The sequence below is a fragment of the Dicentrarchus labrax genome, unplaced genomic scaffold (assembly GCF_905237075.1).
Source record: "Dicentrarchus labrax unplaced genomic scaffold, dlabrax2021, whole genome shotgun sequence".
NCBI classification, from domain to species: domain Eukaryota; kingdom Metazoa; phylum Chordata; class Actinopteri; family Moronidae; genus Dicentrarchus; species Dicentrarchus labrax.
Genome location: NW_026136711.1, coordinates 244,290 through 260,000, shown reverse-complemented (window position 1 = coordinate 260,000; position 15,711 = coordinate 244,290). Strand labels below are relative to the sequence as shown.

The 15,711-nt window shown below is 41.7% G+C and overlaps 1 protein-coding gene and 1 pseudogene across 2 annotated transcripts in view; both read right to left on the bottom strand.

The window, feature by feature from the left end:
• Positions 1–15,711, bottom strand: part of LOC127371979 (E3 ubiquitin-protein ligase RNF123) — a 127,848-nt gene that overhangs the window by 3,883 nt on the left and 108,254 nt on the right. For both annotated transcript variants that reach the window (XM_051415251.1, XM_051415250.1), the window contains one exon: positions 3,422–3,507. In XM_051415251.1, the coding sequence (XP_051271211.1) occupies positions 3,422–3,507 (86 nt within the window). The remainder of the gene's footprint in view (positions 1–3,421; positions 3,508–15,711) is intronic.
• Positions 1–15,711, bottom strand: part of LOC127372007 (nuclear factor 7, ovary-like) — a 423,840-nt pseudogene that overhangs the window by 392,916 nt on the left and 15,213 nt on the right.

Sequence of the window (15,711 nt, the reverse complement as noted above, 5' to 3'; positions counted from 1 at the left end):
CAGATCCTGTTTGAGCAGGCGAGCAGCCAATGAGAGCAGCTCACACTTGCAGTGCGTGACCTCCGCTGGCTGCTGAACACCAACATGGAGACGACCATAAGGCCCAACTAGAGGCGATAGGTTCACACTTGGTCAGAGGTCAGTCTTTGATATAAAATATGTCGTCCCTTTTTTCTCTTATTTACTGCCTCATTATAAAGCTTGTTTAGTGTAATTTACTGAAGTCACCTTGTGTGAGCAAGACTTTCTCTTTATTCCTCCCACTGATCCTCAACATAGCAGCTTAACATTCAGTGAAAGCTTCTCTTACTCACACTTTTCAACCACATTAGCTCTCGTTTGTAAACGGGTTTCGAAGATTCTTTCGGGGCAGCTGTGGCTCAGGAGGTTGAACCGGTAATGCATTGATCAGGAGGTTGGCGGTTCGATCCCTGATTGATCCCCCCCAAAGTGTCCTTGAGCAAGATACTGAACCCCAAATTGCTCCCAATGCGGTTTCTGATGAGCAGTTTGCACTTTGCATGGCAGCTGCTGCCATCAGTGTGTGAATGTGACCTGTGGTGTAAAACGCTTTGAGTGCTCGGACTACGTAAGTGCAATCCATTTAACCTTGGTGCAATCTAGTGCTGCCCCCTAACAGTCGACTCAACCATCAATGAGAACAACATCAGAGGACACTTTCCATCAGTCTGACAGTCTCAGAAAAACCAGACCAACGTTAAACTGCGTTCAGGAGCCAGGACCAAAGTATGGCCACGGTGACAAGGAGCAGGATTGTTGCAACAGGGACCTTTTCTCTTGCAACACAGGAAGTCTCTGACCGCTGTACTGCTGCATATGCTAACTCTGCTAGCTGCTATTAGCTAGTTAGCGGTGCTATTAGCTTTCTGTACCCAGACTGGGAGCTGGAAGGACAGTGGGAGTTCAAACACTACTAGTGCAGGAGCAGAGGGGCCCAGCTGGGAATACTGCCGGGTAGCGGGGCCCGAATTAACCACAGTACCGGAGAGGGGCCCGAATGAGCGACAGAACCGGAGCGGGAATGTTCAGTCTCCTTGCTGGTTGTTGTGACACATTCAGAATCATTACTGCTGTTTCTGTTTAACAGGCCTATACAGATTATAATCAATACAGCAATATTAAGAACGTGTGACGACTAGTTGACTAGTTTTTAGTAGAATCGTCATCAACAGACCTGTAAAATTTGAAATGCCCGCTTCAGTTCCCAAGGAAAACCTGAGACCTGAATTTATTTTTGGTCAAATGCTCAGAACAGTTCGAAACTAGGTGTGCGAACTGGAATGAAGCCGGTTTCATGTTGTTCAATGTTCAAACTCAGAGAAATCTGTCATCTTATTCAGGTAACGCTGCGTTTCACTGGTCGCCTGTCAACGGCGTCATATCCCCTTTGTGCCTGTGTCAGCGTTGTGGTTGTCTGCCAGCTGTCACACACTGACTGTTTACCATTCACTGTTTAGATCTTGGTGCTTTTTAACTCTAGATTTGAACCGGATGAAGGATTTTAGTCATCGGACGTCTGGATCTTAAGTTATCAGAGAAACAAGCTGAGCTAACGTTAGCAGCAGCTCGGCTCGCAGCCCCTCCGGGATAAAAGTGCTTCTTCACCTACTCAGTGAGAGTAATAGAGCAATAAAGGAGGATAAAGTGACTGAAAACAAGGAACAAAGGAAAAAAGTAAAAACAGAGAAATTAAAAGTAAATTGAAAAAGAGATGAGGTGGTGCTTCAGAGCAGTGCAACGTGGGTAAAAAGGAGCCTGAGTTGAGCCTTGGATGTGATTAGACTCAGCTCAGCTCAGTCCGGTTTACTCCTCGTGACAGCGCTCTCAATCAGCAGCAGAATAATCCATACAGCTGCTGAGTTGGCGTGCCAGCGAAGCTAAATCAAGCGCACCTCCAGGAGAACATGAAATATGTATTGAGGTCTGTGCTGGACGAAGGTCTGCTGCCCACAGCAGTTACCAAACAGCTGACTCACACCATCACACACACCTATATCTGTGTGTACATCAAATATACAGCACAGTGTTAAAAGCTTCCAATCTCAGATTTTATTTCACAAACAACAAATTATCTTTTTAAAACATCTTGAATTTTTTTTATTTAATGAGCTCAAAAGAGATTTAATATGTTAAATATTTATTCTTAACTGTTTTTGTTTTAACATGAGCACTTCAGAGGGATGTCAGTCATTAGTTAATCAGCATCAGTTATTCCATTGATTAAAATACGCTATTTTAACCAACAACCTGGAGGAAACAATTGTAGAGTAGTTTAACTAATTTCACAAATTAAAATTAGAGTATTTGATGAAAAAAATAAATCCATACATTGAGGAAGCAGAAACAGCTGAACACCACATGATGTGATTGAGTTGAAGTAGTTAGCACACGAGCAGAGAGCTCTAAATATTTAAAGAGTAACAAAACCCCTAAAACCACCTTTCCTAGTGTTGTTGATCCAAATCTGGACATTTTAGTGCAAAGTATTTGAATTTTACATATTTTGCTATAAAAATGCACAGGGACTGCCTTAGCTCTGTTAGCTCTGTTTTCAATTCAATTCAATTCAATTCAATTCAATTCAATTCAATTCAATTCAATTTAATTCAGTTTTATTTGTATAGCACCTATTCATAACAGAAGTTATCTCAGGACACTTTTCAAATAGAGCAGGTCTAGACCGAACTCCTTATAACTGTAATTAGTAATGAAAGGTCAGTGCTGCATACAGGTCAGAGGTCAGTGCTATATACAGGTCAGAGATATGTACTGTTAATTTGATTTAACTAATAGTAACAATAATGATATTATTGTTACATAAGTCAGCTGTAGATACAGGGCAGAGGTCTGTAAGTCCAATTATTTGACTCTAACTGTCTTTCAGAGACAGTTAATAAAGATTTGATTAAGTCCATTTAACAATAATACCAAAGTTACAGAAGATAGGACAGATACAGGACTTAAAACAGTGCTGTAGATACAGTGTATAGGTCAGTGCTGTAGATACAGGGCAGATGTCAGTGCTATAGATACGGGGCGGAGGTCAAGGCTGTCTATTTGATTGATATAATAGTAACAATAATTATATTATTATTCATTTTATTTCGTAAGTCCAATAATTTGGCACTAATCGTGTGATTGCTGCAAGCTCACAAACACTTCCTGCTGGGACTCTTTCAGAATAAGAGCCTGTGAGGAGCCCATGCAGCAATCACACACATTTTCTTCAGGAAATATTCTAGTTGTTGTTATTACGTATTACGGTAATAAGCTGCATTCATGTATATATATCTCCGGGACTGAGTGAGGAGGCCGGAGATGAAATGTGTGTGTGGGGTGTTAAAGATAAAAGTAGCAGTGTGTGTTGGTGGTTTATTCGTGTGTGTGTGTGTGGACTCACTTGCAGGACTTGTGGGAGCAGGGCTTGAAGATGGCGGAGATGGAGTGAGCGTAGCAGATAGGGCAGAGGTCTTCCTCACTGGTCGGCTGCAACAGAAAGAAAACAGGTTATTTTCAAACATTTGGACTCTGAACGACATCAGCTGTAATAAAAAAGGACTAGTTCAACATTTAGTGAAATCCTGGACTGGAAAACCAGTCTAAAGACTGGAAACAGCCAGCCTGACTCTGCCCAAATGACAAATCGCTGTTTTATAGTCGTGTGTTTGTTTGTTTGTTTTCCTTTGTTGACACAGAACTAATCAAATTACAGCCACAAAGTTACAACTGCAATGATCGCAATTAAATCACCGCAATACGTGCAACCTTCGATGTTTAATGAATAATACAAAAAGAGACATTTTTACTTTCTCACAATAGTTTTGAAAAACTGTTGTGAAATCAGGAATTTTAGGCTGCAACAATCCCAGAAATCCCCAATCTAACGTGCTGCTCTGACTCTGTGACTCTCTCTCAGACTCTATGACTCTCTCTCTGACTCTGTGACTCTCTCTCAGACTCTGTGACTCTCTCTCAGACTCTGACTCTCTCTCTGACTCTGTGACTCTCTCTCTCAGACGCTGTGACTCTCTCTCTCTGACTCTGTGACTCTCTCTCAGACTCTCTGACTCTGTGACTGTCTGACTCTGTGACTCTCTCTCTGACTCTGTGACTCTCTGACTCAGTGACTCTTTCTCAGACTCTTTCTCTGACTCTGTGACTCTCAGACTCTGTGACTCTCTCTGACTCTGTGACTCTCTCTCTGACGCTGTGACTCTCTCTCTCTGACTCTGTGACTCTCTTCAGACTCTCTGACTCTGTGACTGTCTGACTCTGTGACTCTCTCTCTGACTCTGTGACTCTCTCTGACTCAGTGACTCTTTCTCAGACTCTGTGACTCTCTCTAGACTCTGTGACTCTCTCTCTCTGACTGTGACCTCTCAGACTCTGTGACTCTCTCTCTGACTCTGTGACTCTCTCTCTGATGCTGTGACTCTTTCTCTGACTCTGTGACTCTCTCTCAGACTGTGACTCTTTCTCTGACTCTGTGACTCTGTGACTCTCTCTCTGACTGTGACTCTCTCAGACGCTGACTCTCTCTCTGACGCTGTGACTCTCTCTATCTGACGCTGTGACTCTCTCTCTCTGACTCTGTGACTCTCTCTGACTCTGTGACTCTGTGACTCTCTCTCAGACTCTGTGACTCTCTCTCTGACTCTGTGACTCTCTCTCAGACTCTGTGACTCTCTCTCTGACGCTGTGACTCTCTCTCTGACTCTGTGACTCTCTCTCTGACTCTGTGACTCTCTCTCAGACTCTGTGACTCTCTCTCAGACTCTGTGACTCTCTCTCAGACTCTGTGACTCTCTCTCTCTGACTCTGTGACTCTCTTTCAGACTCTCTGACTCAGTGACTCTTTCTCAGACTCTGTGACTCTCTCTGACTCTGTGACTCTCTCTCTGACTCTGTGACTCTCTCTCTGACTCTGTGACTCTCTTTCAGACTCTCTGACTCTCTTTCAGACTCTCTGACTCAGTGACTCTCTCTCTGACTCTGTGACTCTCTCTCTCATGATGATCATCACTCATGATGTTGTAATTTCAGCATCATATTGATCCGTTTATTGACAATGAATCACAGAAATAATTGGATTATTTTAGGCTCAAACTGCTGCAGGGAGGCAGATTAAAGGGAGAATACATGCACGATATTAAACAAGGTGAATTAGCTTTAACAACAGAACAATGTCTGACACATTGTAGGAAAACGTTGGAGAGCGAATACAGACAAACTCTTCTTTAACCTTTAGTTACAGCGAACAGAGCCTAAACACACAACAGAAAACACATGAAGCTCAACACATGACTCAATCTGAACAGAAGTCAAATAAAAGTAACAACCTTCGAACACGCAAAACAAATCACAGGAAGGAAACACGTCTGAGGAAGTCGACATCACATCACACTTTCCTCCTCACCCTCCTCACCTCCTCACCCTCCTCACCCTCCTCACCCTCCTCACAGCCTTTATTGCACTTTTATCTGTTCATATGTTTTCACCTCACAACCTCTTTACAGTATACACTGTATCTTTATGGATTATTGATCAGAATACACTGTGTCTTTATGGATTATTGATCAGTATACACTGTATCTTTATGGATTATTGATCAGAATACACTGTGTCTTTATGGATTATTGATCAGAATACACTGTGTCTTTATGGATTATTGATCAGACTACACTGTCTTTATGGTTATTGATCAGACTACACTGTCTCACTATCCTGTTGCTCATACGTTCTTTATGGATTATTGCTCAGAATCCTCCTGTCTCTCCTCCTGTCTCTTCCCCCGTCTCTCTTCCTGTCTCTCCTCCTGTCTCTCCTCCTGTCTCTTCCCCTGTCTCTCTTCCTGTCTCTCCCCTGTCTCTCTTCCTGTCTCTCTTCCTGTCTCTCCTCCTGTCTCTCCTCCTGTCTCTCCCCCTGTCTCTCTTCCTGTCTCTCCCCCTGTCTCTCCCCCTGTCTCTCCTCCTGTCTCTCCCCCTGTCTCTCCCCCTGTCTCTCCTCCTGTCGTATCCAAGCAGCATGCTGTCTCCAACCTATCAACACCTGTACCTGCCCCCCCTCCTCCTGTTCTCTTCCTTTATTCCTCCTCCGTACCCTGACACCTCTCACCACCCACAGCCCACAGCCACACTGACAGTGGAGCTAATAACAGAGAAGAGCTTCATTACTGTCTAATGATCGTTGTGCCTCATTTCAGGAAGCATTGTATTAATCACTATAGAATCTGTGTGTTTACACGATAAGGTATTTTTCTGTAACCAGGGGTTTCTGTATTCAGCCCACGCCAGGATATCTCTGACAAAAGGAGCTTATAATACAGCCGTCAGATATATGAGGAACACTTCCTCCACCCACAGATCCTTCCTCTTTAACAAAGGTGGATTGTGGGTAACTGAGTGTGTGATCCGTTAACTAGTTAGCAGCTAGCAGTTTGACCCGCGGCTTCCAGCTCTGAAACGCATCTGTGAGACCTCCAGTTTTATTTGAATTGTCTTTAGCCTGACTCATAGCTGAGCTCATCTACACACTGACAAACTGTATATATATATATATATATATATATATATGTATATATATGTGTATACAGTTTGTGTGTGCCTCCGTAGGGCCGATAAAAAGAACTAATGTCATATATACATATATGTCATTAAAAGCTATTAAGCTTTAAATCCTAAACCCACCACCATGAATGAAGGATCGGCTTTACTTAATAAAGATTAAATGTAGGGTAAGGTGTTTAAAGTATATATTTTATTGATTATCGTGATAATATGGGGTAACGTAATTACCACCTGACATTATATTTTCATGCCTCGTGCTCACAGAGTCTGCAGACCGAACTGAGTTATAATACATATTCTAGTGGATTAGTGGTTAAGATTATCATCATGGGTTTCATTATGAGCAGCATAAATGTTTATTATTAGAGTTTTTGTACATTCAGTCTGCCACACTCTGTTTTATTACAGCAGCCATAGACAGCATCATCCTGTCTCACTGAATCCTCACAGCTGTTTGATCAGTCCAACGAAGGTCTGGCTTGCCCACGTATGCTTCTGGGACATTTACCCAGTGATATCCTCTGCAATGTGCAGCAATCCAAACGTCAGAGTTCAAATAGAAACGATGAGAGAGCGAAGGATGAAGACGAAACAAGAGACTGACGGAAAGACGGCAAAACATACAAGAAAACAACAGACGGAGTCCTCTGAGCTGATTTCATGGCCAGTGGAGATAAAACACACACACACACACACTGACACACACACACACACACTGACACACACAGTAACACACACACACACACACACACTGACACACACACACTGACACACACACACACACACACTACACACAAACACACACAAATGACACACACACCAACACACACTGTGTGTGTGTGTGTGTGTGTGTTACTGTGTGTGTCAGTGACACAACACCAACACCACTGTGTGTGTGTTACTGTGTGTAGTGTGTGTGTGTCAGTGTGTGTCAGTGTGTGTGTGTACTACAGTGGTAGACCCTCCCTTGCAGTCGGTGCTGAGTCAGATGAATGATGGACAGAAGAGGAGAGAGTTTACAGAGCGGTGCTGATGGACAGTGAGCAGACTGAAGCAGATCTAACTGGTGGGACTCTATGAGTCTGTGACCGACCCAGTTTCAGTCAAACAGGCTCCCAACGAGCACAACAACTAATGTAAGTCTGTAGGAGTGATTATCACACAGGCCTTTAAAGCACTGGGAGAGAGAGAGCCTGTTCTGCTGTTCTCCTTACAGACCACATCCTGTAGTTCCAGCAGGGTTAAATTCAATCCCAGAGGAGCACAGTGAACACATCGTATAAAGGAATGTAACTGAGCTTCTTTTTCTCTTCACTGAGCTCTCAAGTACAGACATTGACTCTTTAATGTCTATTTAATATAAATCAGTGAACAAGAAACTGTACGTCAGAGTGACGTCATGGTTACGTCACGGTAACAGAGACAAACTGTTACATAAAAAACGTTCTGTTGAAACCAACCAGCGCTCACCAAACACAAAGTCAAAGCTAACATTACTGCTAAGCTTCTGGGATATATTGTCATATTGTAGTTTGAGCTGGCTAAAGTTAGCTTGCTTGCTAATGTGGTCAAATTGCTAGCTAGTTAATGTATACACCTTAGCTTTGTAGTGCATCATTTATCGTTGGCTAAAATCAGCTGGCCTTAGTTGGTTTGCTTGTTAACGTTATCGCTAGCAAAATAATATCTGAGTGGATCCGTTAGCTGGCTAACGTTAGCTGGCTAACGTTAGCTGGGGAAGCTTTATGATACTAACAAAAAAAAAGATTGCTAACGGAACAAGGCTAACGATAACCTTCTGCTAGCCAAGAGCAAAGAGAGGCAGCAGCGTCCTTCATATCGTAGGAACATTACAAACTAAATGATTGTTATTTATTTTCAGTCTTGTGTTTGCAGCCGTTAGCTTAACACCGCTAGGTCTGACACCAGTTAGGCTCCGCCCACAGAATACATCATTGCTGTTTGCAAGCACAAAAAGGTCTCCGTTCTCATCGCAGGCAAATAAAAATATATGACTAAAGAGCAGTCACAGCTGAGTTCAGAGAGACTGTCGAGAGCAGGAAGAAAATAAATATCACAATCTGTCACAGAGAGAGCGAGGAGGTCGGTATTAACGCGTGTGCTCGCCCTGCAGGCTGCGTGTGACGGTCGGAGCCAGAAACTGAGTCCTGGAGGCAGACGGTTTGAGGGTAGGAGGGTCCACAGGAGGACAGGGGTGATGTGATTGGTGCAGGTGCTCAGGGAGACACCGATCATCAGAATCCTGAAATACCAGCACAGAGAGAAAAATGTGTCTGGTCTCGGGTGAGAAGAAGGAGGCCAAATATAAATAAGTGTGGCAGCTTGTGAAGGAGAGGAGGGCAAACATCAACAGCATGGGTGGAGAGAAAGACAGACAGGGACAGATGACGGGGGATTATAATGATAAGAAGGAGAGGAGGGAGCTTTAATGAGGGAATCATATCAGGATTAAAAGAAAGAAGTAAAAACGACAATGGCTCCAACCAACATCTGCATTATTGACTGACCGCTCCATTCGGGTTGATTCTTTAGTGAATAAAATGTCGAACCAGTAAATGTTTGACATGCTTTTCTAGATAAATAATGGTTCATTGATTGCATTGTTGTAAAAGTAAAGCGCAGACTGAATGATAGTTGTGATAATGATAGTGTAGTTTTAAAGGACTAATACCACACTGTAAAAATCTCTTACAAGTAAAGTCCTGCACTGAAAACGTTACATACGAGATTTAAAACATGAAACTGAAAGTGCTGTTTTATTATCTAACTCTGTGAATTAAGGATTTATTTCCAGAGTTAGTGATTGTTGGAAAGACTAACAAGGTTTTATTTTTATTTTTTGTGATATTCAGGTATTATGGAGGCAATTTCATGCAATACAAAGTCAATAGAGAATGTGGGCGGGATTTAATTGTGCTCTGTCTTTATGAGTTGTAATGTTAACTGCAAATAGCTAGCTGTTCACAGTGCGGTACAACTCACCTGTGAAGAGTAGAAGACATCGTCACATTCTAAAGAAAAGCATGTAAATGAATTCCTGTAGTCCTGAACGTGAAAGCACTTTTAAACGACAGATTTATTTCCCGCCTGTGTTCTCCTCTTTAATAATGATCAGTCAACCTGTTGGTCTGTTGGAGATAACAACGAGCTCCTGCTGGATGTTGAGCACAAATATAAATGCAGACAGGATGTCAGTTATCAGTTTGTTGGTGCTGACAGCAGCAGCAGTGGCGGTGTGGAGAGAGACGTCAGGATTTATTGTTGAGCTGTCTGGATTTGTCATGGACCCAATTTAATGAAACCCCTTTGATAGAAGATGCTGACTTAATAACTGTGACACACTTTCTCTCCCCGCTTTCTTAACCAAACTTTTCTCTGACAGCCAGATCAAAAGCACTTTGAATTTTTCATAAAAGATAAATGAAAAAGTATTAATGGAAGGACGCATTTGATACAGTATGTTTTAGGGTTAATGTACAAAACAACAGTCTGTCTATACGTCTGTTTCGTACATACATTTTTCAATTAATAATTATAATTTCCAGTCCAATTATTATTATTTTACACAATGAATGGCATTTTTGGCAGCCTGAACATGCTCCAAAATACATGAAAGCGGCACACGTCAGCGGTGGCTAACATTTACGTGACATTTTAGAAATATTGAAGTGCAAAAGCTAGGTGGGTTGAGGGGTATGAAAAGCATCCAACTAATTTATTTTTACGCAATTATTTCACAACTTTTGTTGTTCACCCCTCGGAAAAAAACCAGAGGATTTAATATACTGGAACACCGACTGATAACACTGCTAATTCACTGTCTGTGTGTGTGACTATATGTGAGGGTTTCTTTGGCTGTTACCATAGTAACTACCAGTTCACTGCTTCCTGTTTGTTGCTGGAGAGAGACTGCTCTCATTGGCTGTAGCCTGTTGCATCTGACACAACCAGATATTAAACCTGATAGATATATTTCTGCGAGGCATCAGCGAGGCGTCGGCGAGCCCTCTGTCTTTGAACCTTTAGTCTTTGAACAGTTCACACACAGTGATCGCCCTCACAGGAGCGAGCGCAGATTAGCATCTGATCTTCGGACATTTGTTGGCTATCTCCAAAAATTGTTACTGAGTGGACTAAAATCATGGTGCTAACATTTTCCTCTTTGTGGAACCAGGTGAAATCAGAAGGTTGGCGGTTCGATCCCCGGCTCCTTGAGTAACCCCAGATTGCTCCTGATGCTGTGAATTAATTGTAATGTTATAAGGAGTACAGTCTAGACCTGCTCTATTTGAACAGTGTCATGAGATAACTTTTGGTATGAACTGGCGCTATACAAATAAAACTGAACTGAATCAGTGTGTGAACGGGTGAATGTGGCTGTAGTGTAAAAGCGCTTTGAGTAGTCAGAAGACTAGAAACGTGCTATACAAGTACAGTTCATTTACCATTTTAAATTCATTTTAGTCCACTAACTGATAACTAATATTGTAAATTGAAGTAGGTATTGAAGTAACCTGATCACGTGGAACATGTAGTCCTCTCAGTCGTAAAGGCCAACACATCAGTAGTCATCAGACACCAGCTCGAGCTGCTGTTACAAACAGCACACTTGTACACACTCGTCTCTCCTCATGTTCATCTGCTGTGTTTTCTCCCCCTCCCCACGCTCACCCCTCCTCCCACCCTCACCCCTCCGTTAAGAGGAAAATCATTGGAGCTGTAACGCTGTGGATGCGGTTGCCCTGACACCCCAAGCTGTTGTCTTGGCAAACATAAGCAAAGGAAACGTGTCGTCCTCAGTGTGTTGATGAATTTGTGAACCTGCAGAGTGTTTGGGAATATCTGTGTACTTTGTATGTGTGTGAAGTGTTAATCGTCTGTGGAAACACTGAGAGAAAAGAGCAATCAGACACCAGTGCTGAACCCACCTGACAGCTTTTCAAACAGTCTACTGATTTAATAACAACGCGGCAGCTGAAGGTGGCATCACATACTGTACCAGGACAAGCTCCTGTTTTACTGAAGGTTTCTCTCACACCAGATTCTCTCTGAGCAGAAGTGTCGAGGCAGGCTGGTTTCTCTGTTCCCTTCCATTTCCATTTAAATGATTTCTTAACTCAGTTACAAAGTGCTTTAACAAACGACATGAGAAACGGTAATGACTAATCTCTGACACCACTCAGGATCTCGTTATTGATCTGGGGAGATAGATTTGGAGATTTGTCCGTTTTTGCTTGACAGAATCTGAGTCAAACGCTTTTTTGGCGACCTCAATATGCTCCAAAATGCATTAAAGGCAGCACACATGTCAGTAGTGGCAAACATTTACATATTATATGAGACATTGTACTTTAACAAACTCCTCCTACAGAATGAATTAGATCAACTTCAAATTTGTTCTGTGCAATCAAAATACCTTGACAATGAAAATTTGAGCTAATTGTGAGCTGTAATTAGATGGTGTGTCTGTGGCGTGGCGTTGAATTTCAGTGTTTTGTACTGAAACAGGAAGTTCTTGTACCTTTACTGTACATTGTCCAGTCTGCTGCAAACTCTGCTGTTTGACTAAAGGTTTCTCTTACACCAGATTCTCTCTGGGGAGAAAACTGTGTCGAGGCAGGCTGGTTTCTCTGTTCCCTTCCATTTCCATTTCAATGATTTGTTAACTCAATTACAAAGTGCTTCAACAAAGGACATAAGAGACAGTAATGACTAATCTCTGACACCACTCAGAATCTTGTTATTGATTGGAACCTTCAACAGAACAGAGAAAAGTCGAACAGTGTAAAATTAGCTTCACTGTTAGCTCGACAGATAATCCTCTTTAGGTGGAAGAGGGAGATATACAATACTACACACAAGGATCATGTGTCTTCAAATTCAGATGAAATTATACAGAAAAGTAAAAGCAGGTACATGAAATAATAAATAAAATTAAAGCTGCAAGCAGCGTCGGGTGGGACCTCGCACTGCACGCAACTCGGGGCGTGCTGCGGCCGCGTCACGTGCCGTCGTAACACGTTCGGACCACAACATGAAATTTTCACGTCATCCAACTCCCAAACCCTCATCGCCAGAAGCTGAGGGACAGCACCCTACGTTGTCACACGTTTCAATTCAATTCAATTCAATTTTATTTGTATAGCGCCAATTCATAACAGAAGTTGTCTCAGGACACTTTTCAAATAGAGCAGGTCTAGACCGAACTCTTTTCAGACTCTTCACTGCGAAAGGTGGAAATTCAGCGCCACGCCACGGACACACAGTTTTATGCACAGTAAATATTTGATTAACTTATGATCACCAATGTGTCTAGATTGCAGTGATCGAATATGAAGTCAATATGATAAAATCTGTAGGAGTTAGTAAAAATAGAAGCCCTGAAATGCCGGAAATGGCATCACAGTGGCTGACTTTGACGGCACGCCACGGATACGCCCTTCAACGTACAGTCACAAAAAGCACAACTATTAATCAGCAACATTTTTCAAGTGTACTGTCCAGTTTTGAAGCAGATCCGATAAAGTCCCTAGGAGTTTGTTTGTTCAAATACAAGACCACGGAATTCAAAATGGCCAACTTTGACGGCACGCCACGGACACGCCCTTCACCTTACAGTCACAAAAAGCACGGCGTTCAGTCAGCAACATTTTTTGACTGTACTGACCAAATTTGAAGTTGAGCCGATAAAACCTGTAGGAGGAGTTAATTAAAAGAGAACGCTGAAATGCCAGAAATGGCATCAGAGTGGCCGACTTTGACGGCATGCCACGGACATGCCCTTCAACGTACAGCCACAAATACCACGGTGTTCAGTCAGCACTATGTTCTGACTGTACTGACCAAATTTGAAGCAGATCTGATGAAACCTGTAGGAGAAGATAGTTAAAATAGAAGCCCTGAAGTGCCAAAAATGACAGTTTGACATTCGATTCAAAATGGCCGACTTTGACAGCACGCCACGGACATGCCCTTCACAAATTTTTAAATATAAAGATTTTGAGCAGATCCAAAAAACCTGTAGGGAACGCTAAATCAGATCATATAGTGGCAGAATTTTAAGGGCCCCCCCCCCCCACCCCCCCCCCACAAACACACAAACAAAAAAAAACAAAAAAAAAACAAAACTTTTTAAAAATTTTTTTTTAAAAAAAAAATAAAAAAAAAAAAAAAAATTTCTCAAATAAAAAAAAAAAAACAAAAAAAAAACAACAACTACAACACCCCCCCAACACCCCCCCCACCCAAAAACCAAAAAAAAAAAAAACAAAAAAAACAACAACTTTACCATATCAAAACAATTTCCAAAAAAAAAAAAAAAAAAATAAAAAAAAAAAAAAAAAAAAAAAAAAAAAAAAAAAAAAAAAAAAAAAAAAAAAAAATAAAAATTCAAATAAAAAAAAACAAATTAAAAAAAAACACAAAAAAAAATTGCAAATTGAACAGCGTTCATTCAGCAACATTTTTTGACTGTACTGACCAATTCTGAAGCAGATCCGAGAAATTCCCTAGGAGGAGTTTGTTCAAATACAAGCCCAAAAAGTGACAATGATCACAAAATGGACGCCGTGAGTGAAAATTAAAAATTAAAATAGCCGACTTCCTGTGGGATTTGGGGTATGGGTCCAAGAGGCTTTTTTGTACGTCTCGGCACATTACACATGCCTACCGAGTTTCATACATATTGGCGAAACGTGGCGCCAGGGCTGCTTTTTGAAAATTCTGTAGGGGGGCGCTACAAACACGACAAACACGATTTTTGGTATGTGACCTACAAGCACCAGTCTACACGTGTCCCGTGAATTTCATATTCATAACTATTACGGTTTCCTCAGAGGGATTTACCCGCCCTAGTGGCATGATTTTTTTTCCTTTTTAGGGGAGCCTCAGGGAGCGATGGGCAAGCATCGTACCAAGTTTAGTTTTAATCACATTTGCCGATGCAGAGATATAAACTTCTTCATTTTAAACAGCGCCACCTTGTGGCGATGGCCTGAAATTGTGCACGATGTCTAATGAACACATGGGGAACTATTGACCCAAGGTTGGTGTCAATCGGACATACCAATGTGGAGAGATGCCCCACTTCCTTTTTTGACAAAAAATCAACAGGAAGTGCTAATTTATAATGTGCTTATTTTTTGAAATATCAAAATACTTTTTGCCAGGACGGTCTCCAGATGCTACGTGAAAAGTTTCATGCGAATCGGACAAATGCGCATGCATGGAACACTAAAACGTAGTTATTGGACATTTCGCGCTCTAGCGGAAAAAAAAATCTAGGCGGAAGTGGGCGTGGCCTATATGGGGAGATGCAGCTCTATTCACAGAACGCGTGGATATAAGGTTTTTGAATGTGAGACAAACGATGCTGGAGTCATTAGCCTAAACCTACTTTTCTTAATAGTAGCGCTACCTAGTGGCCGAGCCGAATGTCACGCATAGAATATCAAATTTTTTACCAGGCCTGACCACTAATTCCGCCAAATAAAATTCAATCGATGTATATGTTCAGGTGGTCAAAAATGCAGTGAAAGGGGCTAAGCGTAATAATAAACAGCAAAAACAATAGAGACCTCACAGTGTTTGACACTGGCTCGGTCCCTAATAATATATTGTTGTATTTTTTCTGGCAGACAGCTTGGCCCTGTTTGGTGGACTGGATAAAGTTACAAAACATCCAACACATCATTAAAGTGGTCTTTTAAGGCAACTGGATTATAAGAATCAGAAGAGTTGATAGAAGCATACAATTGTTTATCAGCTGCATAAAAATGAAACGGTATACCAAGGGGAAGCATGTAAAGTGAGGGCCCAGAACCAATCCTTGAGGTACACCACAAGAAGGTTTTGCAGATGAGGAAATTAAGTTCAACAGAAAAATGCCAGTCGGAATGATCTGAGCCACATATTTAATGTTAATGTAAAGACCTAAGATATGTCGCTACTCAAGAAGACATCATAGAGCTGTAAAAGTATCACTATTCTTCCAACAATCGCTGCAGTTTTAAATATACTAAATTTGCCTCCTTCCTAAAGCATTTCTCTTTCTCTTTCTCTCCAACACACATTTTACTCTCCATTGCTTTCCAGAAAAGGGATT